The 18,881-nt window shown below is 37.9% G+C and overlaps 1 protein-coding gene across 1 annotated transcript; it reads left to right on the top strand.

The window, feature by feature from the left end:
* Positions 1-16,869, top strand: GPR180 (G protein-coupled receptor 180). The gene is made up of 6 exons (XM_006089843.3): positions 1-203; positions 3,625-3,783; positions 10,656-10,856; positions 15,863-16,043; positions 16,186-16,235; positions 16,543-16,869. Exons 1-6 carry the CDS (start codon positions 59-61, stop codon positions 16,644-16,646), a joined length of 840 nt encoding a protein of 279 aa, XP_006089905.1. The 5' UTR covers positions 1-58; the 3' UTR covers positions 16,647-16,869.
* The last annotated feature ends 2,012 nt before the right edge of the window (positions 16,870-18,881 follow it).

Genomic DNA, 18,881 nt, shown 5'->3' with positions numbered 1-18,881 from the left:
GGGACCGGGAGCCGCCGGTGGTTAGCGGCCGCGGGTGGGTGCCGGGCGGCGGGCCGGCATGGTGGTGCTGCGGCTGCTGGCAGTGGCCCTCGCCTGCTGCTGGTGGCCGCCGGGCAGCCAGGGTAAGACGCTGCGGGGCAGCTTCAGCAGCGCCGCGGCCCGAGACGCTCAGGGCCAGAGCATCGGCCACTTCGAGTTCCATGGTAGGTGCGGGGGCGGGGAGCGGGATGAAGGCAGCGGACATCCCGCGGGCCGCGCCCCCGGCTGGCGCGGGGATCCTGGCCCCGAGGGGCCAGGCCGGGAACTTCACGCAGCTCACCTGGACTCGCAGCGTTGCCCACAGCCCTCCTCTTGCCGCAGCTCAGCGGCATCGGGGGAGGCGTTTACTGCGACCCCTGCTATGACTGCTCCCTACACCTCGTTAGCACCCTCTCCCCGCTTGGGGATTGTATTTGCACTTAAAAGATCGTTCCTCCGACCCTCCCATACAAACGTAGTACAGATGACACGCCTGCTGCGTTTTTCGAGATCCTTCCCTCAAAGAAGCATCAATTGCTCACTTCTGGCTCAACCTGATTATATATACACTAAGGCAGCGGTTCTCAGCCTGTGGGTCGCGACCCCTCTGGGGGTCGAACGACCCTTTCACAGGGGTCGCCTAAAACCATCGGAAAACACATATATAATTACATATTGTTTTTGTGAATAACCACTATGCTTTAATTATGTTCAATTTGTAACAATGAAAATACATCCTGCATATCAGATATTTACATTACGATTCATAACAGTAGCAAAGTTACAGTTATGAAGTAGCAATGAAAATAATTTTTTGGTTGGGGGTCACCACAACATGAGGAACTGTATTAAAGGGTCGCGGCATTAGGAAGGTTGAGAACCACTGCACTAAGGCACTGTAATTGCGTGTGAGTTTAAGCCCCAGAATGTAGATTTCTTGGGTTTGTTATTAAGATCAATTCGATAAAAAGTACTTACAACAAAGAGGTTTTGGAAACCAGATAAAACACCTGGTAATCTAGTTGTCACTATTGCTAGAACAGTTTAGTTACTCTGCTACTAAAGGAGGAGAGTAACTATGAATCACTAGGCCAAGAATTACGTTGACAGAAGTGCATGAAAGTGTGTCCTGGGAGCTTCATAATTTGTGTCCTCTCTGGCTCTTCTGAAATCAGAACTGCATTCGATTCTTATCTTCTGGTCTCCTTCAAAAATCAGTAAGTCAACAATGAATGAACTTACAGTTTATCCTCATTTTTACTGAATTCACTTGTACCCTCAAGATTTTTTGGTACACACTCTTGGTACTCTTAATTTGACTACTACTATATTTTAAACAATTATTTGCCTTGATGGGGCTAGGATCCTTGATTTACATAGTCTTTGGAGTTAAAAATAAGAATATTATCCTAGAGAGGATTCTTAAGAGAAGAAAATAGAAATGAGAAGCTATTTTGTGTGAGAGAGCAATTTAAAGTATTGGAAAGTTACAGAATTGGTGGTTCAAGGGAGGGAAGTGTTTTTTTTTTTAACCCAAAGTTTTCAAAATAGCTGAGAAAAGGAGATGCAACCCAGTTTTCCAAAATCCAATGTGGAATAGATCTTGGGTGAATAAAATAGAAACTCTAGAAACAGAGTTTTATTTCATTTATTTATTTTTGTTGTTAATCCTCACCTGAGGATATTTTTCCATTAATTTTTAGGGAAAGTGGAAGAGAGAGGGAAAACAGAAACATGATGTGAGAGAAGCACATTGATTGGTTGCCTCCTGCATGAGCCCTGACCAGGGCCCCTCCAGGGGAGGAGCCTCCAACCAAGGTATGTGCCCTTGACCGGAATCTACCCCGGGACCCTTTCCTCCGCAGGCTGACGCTCTATCCACTGAGCCAAACCTGCTAAGGCCAGAATTTTTTTTTTAGATAACATTTTACGTTTCTTAATCAACTTTGAGTTTGACAATGAAAGCAATATCACTACAGTAAATGGCACAATCTGGACAGTGCTGGAAGGTGTAGAATGTATGGAAGCTATGACATGGGTTATTACCTATGTCTAGAAGCAAGACTTAGACAGTCATCATGATGATTACCTGGTAAGCAGGAGAGACATATGTAGTAAGTCCAGATTTCTCAAGAAACCTTGCGGAATAGAGTGATCCAAGTATTTTAACACTCTTCCCCTCTCCCCATGGCCCCCTATGTGTGTGTGTGTGTGTGTGTGTGTGTGTGTGTATAATTGCAATTTTCATTTAATGCAAGGTTAATAAAATAATACCACAACTATACTGAAATAATGAACTCTGATTCAGAATGCAATTTAAGGTGTTAATAGGACCTTAAAGTCATTCTTAACTTTTTATAATTTTTTTAAATATATTTTTTATTGATTTCAAAGAGGAAGAGAGAGGGAGAGAGAGAGATAGAAACATCAATGATGAGAGAGAATCATGGATCGGCCGCCTCCTGCACGCCCCCCACCGGGGATTGAGCTCACAACCCCGGCATGTGCCCTTGACCGGAATCGAACCTGGACCCCTTCAGTCTGCAGGCCGACGCTCCATCCACTGAGCCAAACCGGCCAGGGCTTTTTATAATTTATAATGTAATCAATTTATATAGGAGACTTACACATTCTTTGATACATAATATACATTTAAATTTACTTAAAATGTTTAATCAAAATGATGATTATAACAAAAGTAAAAACAATAAGATAATTTTAAAATGAAAAATCAGTCTCCTGCTTTACTTCTCACCCAGAGTCCATTTCCATAGGAGCATCTATTTTTCTGACATTTATTTTTGGGCCTTAAATGTAGCTGATGTGTGCAGCCAGGCTCATTCTGTAGTAGTCTTACAACATATTCTGAAAGTTGTATTGTAAAAGTCACATGTCTGATTTTGTCAGGTATAAGATGTCTACCCCAAACCTCATTTATTTAAACTTCCTTGCTATTAGCTATGCTTACTTTTTTACATTAAAAGTATAATTCAATTGCCTGTCCAGCACAGCTCAGTGGTTGAGCATTGACCTATGAACCAGGAGGTCAGGGTTTGATTCCCCGTCAGGGCACATGCCCAGGTTGAGGGTTTGATCCACAATAGGGGGCGTGCAGGAGGCAGCCGATCAGTGATTCTCTCTCATCATCGATGTTTCTATACCTCTCCCTTCCTCTCTGAAAAAAAAAAAAATTAAAAAGTATAATTCAATATTAACAGCCGTGCTATATTGAAAAACAAAAGAAACTTAGTAAATTTCTATAGATAATTTATGAACATGTTAAAGACGTGGAGTGGTTGTAAAATGAGGCATAAATTCTATTACAGTGAAGATGCACATACAGCAAATGTTGTTTATTCAATGAAATGTCATCAGTTAGCTGAAGTATAAGGAAAGGCCACACATTGATTTGGGTAATGAATGTGCATAATCTCTTGACTTGCATCTGAATGGGATGTTCATTCTAATGTTATCTACCTAGTTAAGTGAGATTTAAGAAAAATTGTGTTCTTTAAATTCCCACTTTGATAAGTAGAAGTGAATTGTCCTACTATCTTGCTTTTGCACAAGACCAAACTAGTTGATGATTTTTGTTTCAATGTCCAGGTGATCATGCTCTTCTGTGTGTCAGAGTTAACAACGTAGCAGTAGCTGTTGGAAAAGAAGCTAAACTCCACCTATTCCAAGCCCAGGAATGGCTGAAGCTGCAGGAAAACAGTAATGGTTATAGTTGTAGCGAAAAATTATCCAAAGCTCAGTTGACAAGTGAGTATATCCTTTTTTATTTGATTCTTGGGTATGTTTTTTTTCCTCCTTAATGTTAAATGTAGTGTTTGCATACCAGGGTGTTTCATGACACAGCACACATTACAAGATAGTAGGACAATTCACTTCTACTTATCAAAGTGGGAATTTAAAGAACACACTGTGGTGATACTTTGGTATGTTTTAAACTGAAGTTTAAGGAAACTGACCTTTTCCTTGATTAAAAGATAGAATGCCTTCTTCCCCCTTTATCATGCAAAATTTTTGAAAATATATCCAAATAACTTACAAGGACATACTTTTTCCTTCATCCAGATTTCTTACAGGTCACATTATTCATACTAATGTGGCAGATATATTTCGACCCAGTAGCAGCACAGAGTGAATTATAACATTTGTTGAGTACTTATTATCTGCCAGCACTGAGCTAAGCACTAAACAGGTATTATCTCAGTTAATTGTCTAAGTTAGCCCAAGCACTGTTGTTTTGCAGCATGTTATTGGAACATAGGACCTTGTCATGTGGTGACACAGTATGTCATTTTAGGATGTACCAGTACCACATCATTTGTAAACCTTTAGGTTTGCCTCTAGAGAGGTACTGCTTTTATTCTAGTTAAGAGTTACTGCTTTTATTCTAGTTATCTGTATCCTTGGGCTCTTGCATTCTCATCAACACTATCTCATGCATTAGGGTGTTAGCCATCCAGAGTGAGTACAGACTTTTTAATATAGAAATGACAAGCATGTGCCATTCTACTCATTTCATTAGGAATATGAAGCATCCATGAGAAAAAATGGAAATTATCTCTCTTCCCTTTTCTCCTCTATGTTTTCTCTATCCTGTTTTCCATATTGATGGATCTCTGAATCTTCTGTTAGTCTAGTCAAGTAAAACACTGCCATTTCTAAACACCCAGTCTTCCTAGCCTTAGCAGCTCTCTGGTTCCCTCATAAGGCAGCGAGCCAGAATAGGGATAAGAGTAGAAGTCTCCAGTCCTTGCCACCCATTGTGGGGGTCTTTTATTTAGATTTGTGAGATGACTTTGACAGTATGCTGAAGAAGTCTGCATGACTTGAGGAGAAATAAAAAATAAAGTTAGATACCTCAACCCTGAATTTCAGAACTTACCTGAGAAATTCGTGCAAATGCTCATTACCAATTATCTTTTTTTCTTTATACACCAGTTTGCTCACCTGAATGTTCCACATATGTATAAATAGTCCTTGCCCATCCAAACCTGGCCCTCTATCAGTGTTCCCAGTTGTAGGAACTGGCACTACCATCCATCTCGGACACAAACTGGAAACCAAGGAGTTTTCCAACACTCCCCTCTCTGAATATCTCTTGAATTCATCTAAGTTTCTTCATCGCCACCTCTACCATATTATTCCAGGTTGCCATAATCTCTTGCCTATACTATTGCAGTAGCCTCCTACCTGGTCACTGCAGCCATGCTGATCCTTCTCCGTCTGGCCATTGCTTACCGGCCCCTCCCCACCAGCTTCATTTCACAGTAATGCCCCCTCCTGCCTCATTTTATTTGTAGTGCTTGTTTAATTTTTGTGTTATTCTGGACTTTTATACAGGCTTTCCTCTTCTTGTTATTCCCTCCCTTCTTTGGCTTCTCCCTCCTCTAAGTTAACACTTGAGTTTTTATAGCCTCTTGTTTTCCCTGCAGCACTTATTATAGTTACCACTTTTCATTTTATTTATTTGTTATAAAAGCAATCAGTAAGAGTACCAGTGCTCTTTTGGTCTATTCATTCATTCATTTATTCATTCACTCACTGAGCACTTCTATTGTTTCATGTAGTGTGCTAGGCACTAGTGATAAATCATGGACCAAAATACTGACACACTGAGTGCATAAGGCTAGTGGGTGACAGGAAAGAATCACATCACTGTAAGTGTGATACTGCAACTGTGATAAGTATTATGGATGTTAGTTATGTGGTACTATGAGAATGAGAATTCAGGATTCTCTAGTGCTGAGTTAATAAGCATTTACTAAATATTTGTAGGGTGAGTTATCATAGACCTTAGTACTTGAGGGTTTTTTTGGTTGGTAGGTGGTTTACTTTGTATTGGATACCTCAAAGTCTTTTTCTTTCTCCAATAAAAACTTACCAGGTAGTTTAAAGCTTTGAGCTGTAGGAAGGATTTGTTTCTTTATATCACATGGCCCATACTATGTACACTTGCAAAAGCATAATTTTTGTATCAGTCATAATATGCCTTCAGTCACAGAACTTAGGTATACAGGAAGATAGTATGGTACAATGGAAAGACTGCTAAACTGAAAATCACTGCTAGTGACTTGCACTTTACTTTGAGCCACACTTTACTTATCTGCAAACAAGGAATCTGGACTAGTTTTTTCTAAGGTTTCTGAAACTCCTAAAATGCTGTGATTCTAATTATAATTCTTTAGGATGGAGTTGCATATACATAGGGCTGTAACTTAAAAAACCTCTTGCTGTTGTTTCTTTTTTTATTTTCCCTTTCAATTCCCCACTCTCTTGAGTACAAGAGTATTCTTTGAAATTATTGGAACAGAAGATCTCAAGAAACAGGAATTTTTGAGGAAGAAGATTGTATTGTTAAATTTTGGGTCCTGAAGTAAATTAAGTACTAGTGAGACATAAATCACTTTCTACTTATTTCATCAGTTCTTTTTCCAATAACAAAAGCCAAGTCTTAAGAAAATGTATGTTCTCTAACTTATATATTAGTTGTTATTGTTTAGGAGCTTTGGTGCACTGAAACAAAAAGTATATCCTTAAATTCATGTCAGTGTAATAGTACCACATTTTAAAATAATTTATCGTAGAAATAATTCTTATTTTGTGGCCATTAGTGAGATTTTAAGAATTAATAGTCTTTCACCTACTTAGTAATGAGTTCATTAACTATTCCTAACGCCTGTGGAAAACTTTACTGCTGCTATGAACAATGAAAAGACTAGCAGATTTGAAAAATCCCTTATTGTCAAATGTGGCTTGACAGTTGAGTATACATTTGCCCAAATGAATGTTTGAGAAATTAGTTTTCAGTCTTCCTTTGTTCTCTTTTAGTAATGTCATAAAACATCAGCTTTAAAAATCACAAAATATTTTGTAGGTCTTAAAGCAAGCCAACAAGGCATTTAAAAGCACTGAAAATAAATTTATGTAAAAAAATTTAGCAAGGAGTTAAGAATAACTTACTGTCAGATTAGAAGAGCTAAATATAATTTTGCATATAAAACATATTCATATGTCTTTTTACATCATGTGCATATATTTTCTTTTGTACATTTGTCATGTTTATAATTCCTTTAAAAGTTTTAGTATATTATGCTGTGTATTTTTGTTAACAGTATTCATTTCATTTTATAATATTTGTGCACTCAGCGGTGTGGGGGAGGGGGTTGCACCCTCTCGCAGTCTGGGAGCCCTTGGGGGATGTCTGACTGACAGCTTAGGCCCGCTCCCCAGGCCTAAGCCATCAGTCGGACATCCTTAGCACTGCCACTGAGGCAGGAGAGGCTCCCACCACCGCCGCTGCAAGCCATGAGCCCAGCTTCTGGCTGAGTGGTGCTCCCCCTGTGGGAGCACACTGACCACCAGGGAGCAGCTCCTGCATTGAGCGTCTGCCCCCTGGTGGTCAGTGCACGTCATAGCAACCAGTTGTTCCGCCGTTCGGTCAATTTGCGTATTAGCATTTTATTATATAGGATAATTAGCCATATAACATTATTCTCTGCAATTCAAGTTTTGTTAATATTTGATTACATCAGCATAGAACATGTGTGCTGTGCTGTAGTCTTTTGTCTCAAAAACAATGAATATACAGTTTTGTTAAGAGGCTTATTTCCCAGGCTTGCTGAATAAGGCAGCAAGACCAAAAGTTAAGGCTGTAACACTTTCTGAAGCACACTCTTGTTTTAATATGATGTAAGTCTGTGTAATTTAAAATGAAACATTAAAAAGTGTATTGGTGAAGATATAATGGCTAATTTTTATATTGTTTTATCTAAGAGGAAAAGTGCAAGTGATAGAACAGCAATATTGCAGAGCTTTTATATAATCAGGTCCAAATTCTGTAATTGCAAGCTGTACATTTCAAAAACCTTATTTCTGAGCCATGTATGTATGTATATATTTCTTTAAATGTATTTTTGTTGATTTCAGAGAGAAAGGAAGAGGGAGAGAGAGATAGAAACATCAATGATGAGAGAGAATCATTGATCAGCTGCCTCCTGCATGCCCCACACTGGGAATGTGCCCTGACCAGAATTAAACTGTGACCTCTTTGTTCATAGATCAATGCTCAACCACTGAGCCACATGGGCTGGCGAGCCATGTATTGATTATACTGTATATTGAATTCTTACTAAAGGTCTTCAAATATTTAACAGAAATTAGAGTCTTTGTTACATTTTCCAGCAGCTGTACAGTTAAAAAACAACAACAGTATAAATGTCAGCTAAATTTAGATAGCCAGAAAAACAGTGCTGTGGTATTGTTGATAAAATCATCTTGTCCATTTAAACTGCTATTAATGAAATTCCTAATTATAAAGTCTAAGTCCTCAAAATTTGAATCCTGACTAGATGCATCAGTGTTTCACTTATAAAGACAACTTTATATAAATTTTCCAATTTTTTAATTAGGAATATTTTCAATCATACAGAAAAGTTTAAAGTAAGTACAACCACCACTTGTACATCCTTTGCTTAGATTCAGTAATTGTTAATACTTTGTTACATTTGCTTTGTGTTTGTATGTGTGTGATTTTTGTTTGTAATCAAGCCACATGAAAATAAGCTGTGGGTGTCATGAGCAATTCAACCCACCATAGTTCAGCCTACATTGTACAAGAGTAAGGACATTCTTCTCCTTAACTGCAATACTGTACTCAGCTAAGATTTCTTAAAGTGAATTATTCCATACTGTCCTCTAAAATATTTTTCATATACAAATTTCCACAGTTATCTCAAGACATGCCTTTTATTTATTAAAAAGTTTTTTCCTTCAGTTGAGAAATAGTTTGAGACTAGTTGACATGCTGTGTAGGAAGTCTAGAGTTGGGAATCAGGCCTATGATAATTCTAAATTTTAAGAATACTTGACTTCATACGGAATGAGACTCTTTACATAGGATTTTCATATATTATCTCATTTGCTCCCCTCTGTGCTAGCTAGGGCAGGTATCTTAATTGTACTACCGAAAAACAAATTTAGAGAGGTTAAGTAATTTATTTGCTGAGTCATATGTTGTTAAGTAGTAGGGCTAAGACTTGCTCTTTTAACTCTTCTACTCTTCTTATTATATATAGTGTGTGAGACACTACTCTCCTTTAACTTTGTGATAGTGTTAGTAAGTGTGTCTTAGGTCAGCATCATAGATTTGAATTGAGGGATCTTAAACATCATTTAGTGTTTCTCAAAGGGGGTACTATTGGCATTTTGGGAGGAACAGGTCTTTTTTGTCAGACTTTGGATTGCATGAAGCTTAGTTAGCATGGTCCCCTTCAAGTATCTTCTCAACTATTGTGACAATAAAACTGTCCCTACACATTTTCAGATTCCCCAGGAGGGAAAAGGATTACCCTGTATTGAGAACCACTTGTTAGTGTAACCATCCTGTTTTAAAGAAAGGAAAAAGAGAATAAATCTTTATTCAGCAACAATCATATGACAAGTGACATATAATTTGGTCCTTACATCAGCTCTTTGCTCTTTGCTCTAAGTATTACCTTCGTTTTACAGCTGAAGAAAGTGAGTCATTGCTATGTAATTTGCCCAAGGTCACATGGAAGGTAAGTATTGGAGCCAGGATCAAGTACAGCTTTGTGTGATGCCAACATTCATGAGTCTCCTCTCTCCTGCCACTATATAGACCTGACCAGTGTAATAACTCAGAATCACTGCTAGTGACTTATAATTCTTATAATTTCTTTTTCTTTTTTTTTTTTTTGCTTTTAGTGCCTTTTTTAAGAATTGACAGTTAGAAAAAGATTTTGGAAAATCTTTTGAAGGTATTTGTCAGTCATAGTTATTAGATATGATTTTCTAAGTTGAATGTTCCCTTTTAAATTTAACTCAAATCAGTTTTCAAAAATGTCATTGTGGTGGTTATACAGCATTTTGAATGTATTTATTGCCACAGAATTGAACACTTAAAAATCGTTCAAATGGTAACTTGTTTTTTGTATATTTTACCACAATGCAATATACAGATCATGTATCATAGGAACCTATATAATCTTATTAACCAATGTTAAGATTATGTGCACTTGAAACCTATGTAATCTTATTAACCAATGTCACCCCAATAAATTTAATTAAAAAATTTTAATGTCACTAACCTACTTGAAAAATTTGAAACATTTAAAATTAAAAATCAGAGTTTCAGCAAAACCGTTTACTCATTTGTGGTGTTTCATAGTACTATCATAGTGATTCCTTTGGTTAAGATACATTATTTTTCTCTGCTTCATGATATACAGACCATATGCCAATACTACAACAAGGTTTGAATTTCTAAGGCTATAAGAATTAAACAAGAGGTGTGGCTCAGTGGTTGAGTTTCAACCTATGAACTGGGAGATTGTGGTTCAATTCAAGGTCAGGGCACATGCCCAGGTTGGGGGCTTGATCCCCAGTAGGGGGCATGCAGGAGGCAGCTGGTCAATGATTCTATCTCATCGATGTTTCTATCTCTTTCTCCTCCCTTCCTCTTTGACATCAAATCAATAAAAATACAAAACAAAAAAACTTAAAAAAAAAAGAATTAAGAGAATTCTAACTTCAAACTGATTGTATGATAAACAAATACATGTGAGAGTTTTTCTTTGAAAGTGCTATCTTCTTTCTCTTTAAAGTGACCATGAATCAGACTGAACATAATCTGACAGTATCCCAGATTCCGTATCCACAAACATGGCACGTATTTTATGCAGACAAGTATACGTGCAAAGATGACAATGAGAATTCTCAGGTGGAAGATATACCATTTGAAATGATGTTACTAAACCCAGATGCTGAAGGGAATCCACTTGATCATTTTAGTGCTGGAGAATCTGGTAAGCATATACATTTAAATATACTAAATACAGAAAAAGATCTACCTGTATGCACAAATTTTTTTATGTTTTTAGATATTAAAAATTAAAAACTTATGTGTCTAATAGTAGAGAAATGATTAAATGAATCTCCTTATAGCATTTTAATAGCTATGCTATTAAGTTAAAAAGGCAAAACACTAAATTTTATACTGTATGATTTGAAGTATGTTAGGAAATGCAGAAAAGAAGTACAGAATATTAACAGATTATTACCATGTTAAGTGGTAGAAATTTACAATTTTATTTTATCCTATATATTCTAAATCTTTAAAAAATGATAACCTAGCATTATTTTTATAAACAGAAAAATATTAGTAAGCTAAGTAACTGAAATTGGAAACTCCATGAGAGATTAGAACTGTGCTACTTTGTATGACTATCCTTTTAATAGGTTGTTTGAGCAGATTTAAGGATTGTATTTATTGGAGCTTTCAACTGTTTTAAGAATGATCAAAGTTTATAATGCTTTCCAAAATTAGGTGTATTCCCATTAAATTTTTCATCAAAATTTTAGGTTGATTATATGGTACTACTGAAATGAGATACTTAGCCCAAACAGAAATGAATGATTTCTTGTGATTCATGATAGACATGCCAGAAAGGATCCTTACTCCAGTTTAGCCTCTGACCTTATCCAGCTAGCTTAGTCTGTTCCTGGCTGCACTTGGTCTGCTGCTGTGGCAGGCCGATGCTTGGAGTTCCACAGCTTCTGGCTGCTGGCTGCTAGGGCTGCATGACTGCTATGGAGAGAGAACATGCGAGAGAAACCATGGGGCAAGAGTGTGCTAGAGAGAGAGAGAGAGAGAGAGAGAGAGAGAGAGAGAGAGAGAGAGAATTTGTTAGATGTTAGACTGAAAGTGGAGGAATGGAGGAACCTCTCTCCCTGTGCCATCTTGGCTTCTACTGCACATGTGCCCAGTAGAGGAATTTCTTCTTCTATTTTATCTCTCCCTCAGTAGTCTGACTAAAAGATCCTTCCTGCCTGTTAGGTCCTGAGGATAGAGGAAGCAATGATCTCCTGGAGAGTGTGTGAAGCTGTAACTCCCTGATGAAGCAGGCTTATTGTCTGATTCAGCTCTCTAGTTTATTAGACTTGATATCTGATTCCCTTTGCTTCCTTCCTTTATTAATATCTAGCTACCTACACTAACAATTATAGATTACTATTAGAAGTTAAGTCAATGCTACCATTTCTTTTATCTTTCTGAAAGATGTTGGCATTTATTTTTCACTAGAGGCCCGGTGCACAAATTCGTGCACCAGTGGGGTCCCTCAGCCTGGCCTGCGGGATCAGGCCGAAACCAGCTCTCCAACATCCCCTGAGGGGTCCTGGATTGAGGGGTCCTGAATTTCAAGACGGCGCAGGCCAGGCCGAGGGTCCCCATCAGGGCCGGGGGAGGGACGCGGGAGGTTGGCCAGCCGGGGAGGGACCACGGGAGTGCTCTAGGGTGTGATCGGCAGTTGGACATCCCCCGATCCTCTGAGGGGTCCCGGATTGGAGAGGGTGCAGGCCAGGCTGAGGGACACTCCCCCCCCCTCACCGTGCACAAATTTTGTGCACCGGGCCTCTAGTCTACATATATAAAAGCCCAGTGACTGGAACGGCGGAATGACCGGTGGCACGCACTGCGGCAGCCAACCAGCCTGATTCGGGGCCAGATCGGCCCACCCCCAGCCGGCCCAGCTGGCCAATTGCCCGTAGCCCCTTCCCCTGGCTGGCCCAGCCCTATGGGCCCCCATCGGGCAGGTCGGCCGGACCCCACCCATGCACGAATTCATGCACCGGGCCTCTAATTAAGATATATCTTGAGACACTTGAGGGCAGGATGGACCCTGTGCCTCTGAGAGAGCAAGCATCATGGGTAGGCTAGAGTGTCCCAGGTGCTGCCTGTGACCCAGTGACTCTCTTCCCTTCTCTTACCCTCTTGTCTCCCATCTCCTATCATTTTAGTTGGAGCTGAAGTTTTTGTGTTGTTCTTTTTAATATGTTTTTATTGATTCCAGAGAGGCTGGGAGAGGGAGAGAGGGAGAGGGAGAGAGAGAAACATCAATGATGGGAGAGAATCATTGATCGGCTCTCTCCTACATGCCCCCTACTGGGGATGGAGCCTGCAACCTGGGCATGTGCGCTGACTGGGAATCGAACTGTGACTTCCTGGTTCATGGGTTGATGTTCAACCACTGCGCCACACCAGCTGGGCTAGAGCTGAAGTTTTTAAAGCTGTCCTGTTAAGTTTTCTTACTACTGAATGTTGCCAATGCTTCTTCCTATTAAGCTTGCCTTAAAGCAGCGGTTCTCAACCTGTGGGTCGCGACCCCTTTGGTGGTCGAACGACCCTTTCACAGGGGTCACCTAAGACCATCCTGCATATCAGATATTTACATTACGATTCATAACAGTAGCAACATTACAGTTATGAAGTAGCAACAAAAATAATTTTATGGTTGGGTCACAACATGAGGAACTGTATTTAAAGGGCCAGAAGGTTGAGAACCACTGCCTTAAAGTCTATACATTTCCTAATAATGTAAGAGTTTGTCACTTGTTGCATGCTCATTTAAGAGCATTTTTCTTCTTTCGTGTGTAGGTAAAATTTAATACCTAGTACCCATCTGTTTTAAAATTAGATTTTAATTTCAAAGTGAACATAGATTGCTTTCTTGTGAAGGATGGTGGCAGAACAAAAGTAAAATTGATAGCTGAAGAGAAAAAAGATTTTTTTTTTCTAAAGGTGATTTATTTAAAAGAACACAGAGGGCAGAATTCATGTTTTATCTTTAAAGTGTTTTGTGGACAGGGTCATGGTAAAAATAATTTATGCAAAATTCAATGAACTAAGTGTAGGACAAATGACCTAGTTCAAGGTATTTAATATATTACCTCAATGAAATAATTTGTTGATTATAATGTTAGCTTTTTCAAAAGGTACACTTAATCTTGAATAATCCTGAAACACTTTTTTGCTGGTGACATGTCTTATTTTCAAAATTTCCTCCTTCTCCTATATTATTCTGATTACTCGGTAAATCGTCTGAGGATTTTCTTTCCATGCTGGCTTTGTAACCTAATGAAGTCTAAAACTTTACCTTGTAATGGATATTCTGTACAGAATTTAAATAAGTAAAACTTTAAATAGAATGCCAGGTTTAATTCTTCATACTAAGAATGAAAGATAAAAACTAGGATTTAAAACACAAGCTAGCAAAAAGAATTTTACTGAGTTATAATATAATCAGCATATTTTCCATCTTGTTCCATTACTATGACAATCCCAGGTTTATTGTCCTTTTATTTCTAAAGCTGAATACTTTTTCTATGTAGGGAATTTTATCAAATATGCCTTTTCTGTTATTTGATTTTCTCTTCCTGAAGACTAAATGTAAACGTGCCTTTTCACCTGGACTAGAGTGGACTGTCGCCGTTCGTATACATAGAGCAGGAGAGACACCCAGTGGCTGAAATACTTCTTATCTCTCTTTTTTCTCCTAACCCTGCCAAAGACATGATTGAGATTGAACTGTTTATTGACTATTTTTCCTATTGGTATCTGGATTGCTTTTCTAAAATTATTTTTCATATAATGGAAATATTCCCTTCTCTGCCTTTTGGCTGGAGTTTCCCACAAATGAGAATTGGAGTAGGTTCGGTATTCACAATTGGAACGGAAGCGATTGCAATTTAGACTGTTCATCCACAGGTTCAATAGAGACAGCTCTATCCATATCCACTGTCACTAGTGTTATTTACATAGGATATAAAAGCCCTAATATTGAAGACTAACTTTAGATGTAACCAAGTAAATGTAATTCATTAAACTCAAAGCTAGCCTTCTGGTTTATTATAAAAATTTTCTGAAATTTCTGAAAAATTAAGACAGTCAAAATATTCCAGGTAATGCAAGAAAGGGGTGGGAGGGATTTATCATGAAGATGCAGGAAGTCTGAACTGAAAAGCTGCTAGTAGGAGGGAGCGAGAGGCCGCTTAATGACTGGCACCATTTTTAATATGAAATCTGCACATTTACTTTGTTTTTACCAACCAGCTCCCTTTGATCATTCAAAATTTCAATGTACTCAAAATTTTTATTTTATCATGGTCTGGGTTGACTCCTTTAGCCTATCCCAATATCAGCCCTTTTTAGCTTCAATTTCTGTTGCCTAATCCTTTCCATGTTTTGTGGTTTGATTTCCCAAGAGAATATGATTAGCCTAATTTATTTTTGAGAACCAAGTTATGCTGTTTTTTGGCCAATGGCTAGTCTTTGGACTGGTGGCCATTTAGTCAGGTGTTATAGTTAAGTTAACTGTGAAGGACAGGTATTTTGAAGCTTTGTCCAAATGGAAGTTTAAGGTAATACATTCCAGAGCTGTGGCTCTCGCACTTAGCTGCAATCAGAATCACCTGAAGGGTTTATTAAAACACAGATTGCTGGGCCCTGCACCCAGAGTTTTTGATTCAGTAGATCTGGAATGAGGCTCAGGAATTTTCATTTCTAACAAGTTCCCTAGTGATGCTGTTGATACTGGCTCTTGGATCACACTTTGAGACCTGTTGTCAGGGTATATTTTACTATTGTTGATTAACTAAATCTGTTTCTAAGTATCTTACAAAAGAAATCCACTTTGAGGTTAAAAAGTATATCTAACAATGCTGAAATCATTGTTTTAATTTACTATTTTTGAACAAAACTTTGATCTTATGGGTAGTCTTTGGGCTTATGCCTTGACCACTATGCTTTTTAATAGATTAACTAGTTTAATCTGTCTTCCTATAGTTAGAACTGTCCAAAAGTATAAAATTTTTAAATATCAACGATCTCCTTTTTTTCCCCTCTTACAAAAGTGAATGCTATGACTTCATTTAAAAAACAAGTTCTAGAAATGTATTGATAGGAAATTTGAAAGCAACCCAATACTATAACTGGCTTGTTTTACTGAAGCAAACTCCTTTCTTCTCTTCACAGGGTTACATGAGTTCTTTTTCCTCCTAGTCCTAGTGTACTTTGTGATTGCTTGCATTTATGCTCAATCATTGTGGCAGGCTATTAATAAAGGAGGACCCATGCACATGATTTTAAAGGTTCTGACAACTGCATTGCTGTTACAAGCTGGTTCAGCTTTAGCTAATTACATTCATTTCTCCAGGTAACTTACAACCACTAAAACTGTGTTCATCATTACGTCTAATTAATCCTAATTAGTCCACCAAAATTATGCTTGATTTGATTATAAACATTTTTTTTCACACTTGTAATTTATACTGATACTCTCCTCTTCAATTCCTCAGTTACTCCAAAGATGGAATAGGGTTACCTTTTATGGGGAGTTTGGCAGAAGGTGAGTATCTTTTTGAGCCTTTTATTTATTTTTTAATGTAAACTTGCTATTTACTTCTTGTTTGTTTTTCTTTTTTGTAAATTATTTCTGTCCTAATACAATTTTTCTATTCAAAGTTGGTTTGAATTTAACATGACTGAACACAGGAATACAGTTTTAGTTCCCATATACCCTATTTAGTTTCTTCTTAATAATAGGCAATGTGTGTAGTTGTTCATTGGTTTTAGGACATATTCATATGTGTTCTTCCATTTTATCCTCAATAAAACCTCAGTAAGGTATAGGTTTGCTTATTCCTGTTTTGCAGATAAAGAATCAGGGCTCAGTGGCATGAAGCATATTTCCAAATGTCAGTCAGCTGTTGAGTGGCAGAGCCAAGACTCAGACGCAAGTTTTCTGACCCAGAACTGAAGTTTTTTTCCTATTTTGACCTTTTTTTTTAACTTTTTCCCCTCTTTTCTGACCCACAGCCATAGAGTATAACTGAGCTGATCTTGCAGCTTTGCCTTTGATGGGCTTCTATGTGTTTTGCCTCTTTAGGCCTCAATTTCCTCATCTAAAATGCATAAGCTAAATTATTTAAGCTCTGTCCAGCTTTAAAATATTCTATGTTTCTATTAAACATTCAGAGTCATCTAAGAGAAAAGAGTGTGAGAAACTTTGGGGGTAAAAAGGGCTCTAGATGATGTTAAAAAAGGAGAAGCAACCCAAGAGAGGAGCAGTACACATTCTCTTCACAAGGAAAATGAAAGGTTCTAGAAGATTTTTAGAATCTTAAAATAGACAGCAAGTGACTACACTATGTATCTTCACTGTGGGTTAAAAAGCAAGTCTTTTTTAAAAAAAAAACTTTTATTGATTCAGAGGGGAAGGGAGAGGGAGAGAGAAATAGAATCATCAATGATGAGAGAGAATCATTGATCAGCTGCCTCCTGCAGGCCCCACACTGGGGATCGAGCCCACAACCTAGGCATATGCCCTGACTGGGAATTGAACCTTGACCTCCTGGTTCATAAATTGACGCTTAGCCCTAGCCAATTTGGCTCAGTGGATAGAGCATTGGTCTGCGGACTGAAGGGTCCCGAGTTCAATTACTGCCAAGGGCACATGCCCAGGTTGAGGGCTTGATCCCCAGTTGGGGGCATGCAGGAAGCAGCCAATCAATGATTCTCTCTCATCATTGATGTTTCTATCTCTCTCTCCCTCTCTCTCTCTGAAATCAATGAAAATATATTAAAAAAAAAAAATCGATGCTTAACTGCTGAGCCATGTTGGCCGGGCAAAGCAAAAGTCTTTTTTCTTTTCTTTTCTTCGTCATGTAGTAAAACTGCAGTAAATCAATATTATTCATTTTGGTAGTTTTGACAACAGGTTTGGTTAGTTAAATGGTTAACATTTTAAGAATTTTAAGATTTTTAATCAAATCCCGCAGAATGGACTTTTTGTGTAATCTGTGTATTTTACCTACAATTAATTATTTTTTAACAACAAATAAACATTGTTCTACCTATCCTTAAAGTTACAGTATTATATCAATACTAGAGGCCCGATGCATGAAATTCGTGCAAGAGTAGGCCTTCCTTCCCCTGACTGCTGGCACCAGCTTTTCTCTGGCACCCGGGACCAGGGGTACTCTCACAGCCCCGGCTTCGTCTGGAAGGTCATCCGGAAAGACATCGGTCTAATTAGCATATTATGCTTTTATTATTATAGATGTGTATAACGTAGTATGTAAAGAAATGAACCAGAAAAGTCAGGTGTTTTTTTCCCCCCAGGTATTTGTTTTTGCAGATTAGCAACTTATGTAGAAATATTTCTTTGGCTATGACTTCTTTAAGTAACTGAATATGTACTTGTGAAATGCTTAATAAAAATAATTAGTATTTTAGTAATTTAAAATTTATGAAAGAAAACTGCTTGATCTGAAAGGCTATATTTTATCTCACTCAAATGTAGTGACAGTTTATTATCAGAATTCATTATTACAGCCGAAACCGGTTTGGCTCAGTGGATAGAGCGTCGGCTTGCGGACTGAAGGGTCCCAGGTTTGATTCCAGTTAAGGGCATGTACCTTGGTTGCGGGCATATCCCCAGTAGGGGGTGTGCAGGAGGCAGCTGATCGATGTTTCTCTCTCATCAATGTTTCTAACTCTCTATCCCTCTCCCTTCCTCTCTGTAAAAAATCAATAAAAATATATTTTTAAAAAAGAGTTGTTAATAAAGTTTAGTAATCAGAGCCAAAATTTATTATTTCTTAAGTCATGGCATAGCATTCCCCTTTTTCTGAATGTTTACATGGAGATATGTCACTAAAGATTACAGAAAGATGAGTGTATAATGCAAACTATTTAAAGTTCAAAACTTTTCTATTTTCTTTCTCTGTTAATAACAATTTCTAAAAATTTATTTTTATTTTATTTTTTAAAGATGAATGATCTGTCCAGAGCCCTTTCTTTAAAAAAAAAAGAAAAGAAAAGAAAAAAAGAAACATTTTGGGTTTTTTTTCTTTAGAAAGGTATAAAAGATGTTTATTTGTATTGATATGTATAATAATGTTAATTCCTACTTAATTAAGTGGGCACCTCAGCACACTTCAATATTTGAACCTTGGCTTTCAGCAAGAAAGCATTGCTAGCAGGGAGAGAT

Source organism: Myotis lucifugus, unplaced genomic scaffold (assembly GCF_000147115.1).
Source record: "Myotis lucifugus unplaced genomic scaffold, Myoluc2.0 scaffold_64, whole genome shotgun sequence".
In the NCBI taxonomy this organism is placed as follows: domain Eukaryota; kingdom Metazoa; phylum Chordata; class Mammalia; order Chiroptera; family Vespertilionidae; genus Myotis; species Myotis lucifugus.
Note: the sequence above shows the minus strand (reverse complement) of the source record. Positions and strands in the feature narration are given on the sequence as shown.

Bases quoted from the DNA above. Each gene is read 5' to 3' on its own strand.
- GPR180 (XM_006089843.3), top strand. From the start codon at position 59: ATGGTGGTGCTGCGGCTGCTGGCAGTGGCCCTCGCCTGCTGCTGGTGG. The intron at 10,857-15,862 runs GTAAGCATATAC...TTCTCTTCACAG, and splicing joins TTTTAGTGCTGGAGAATCTG to GGTTACATGAGTTCTTTTTC. The intron at 16,236-16,542 runs GTGAGTATCTTT...CCTGTTTTGCAG, and splicing joins TATGGGGAGTTTGGCAGAAG to ATAAAGAATCAGGGCTCAGT.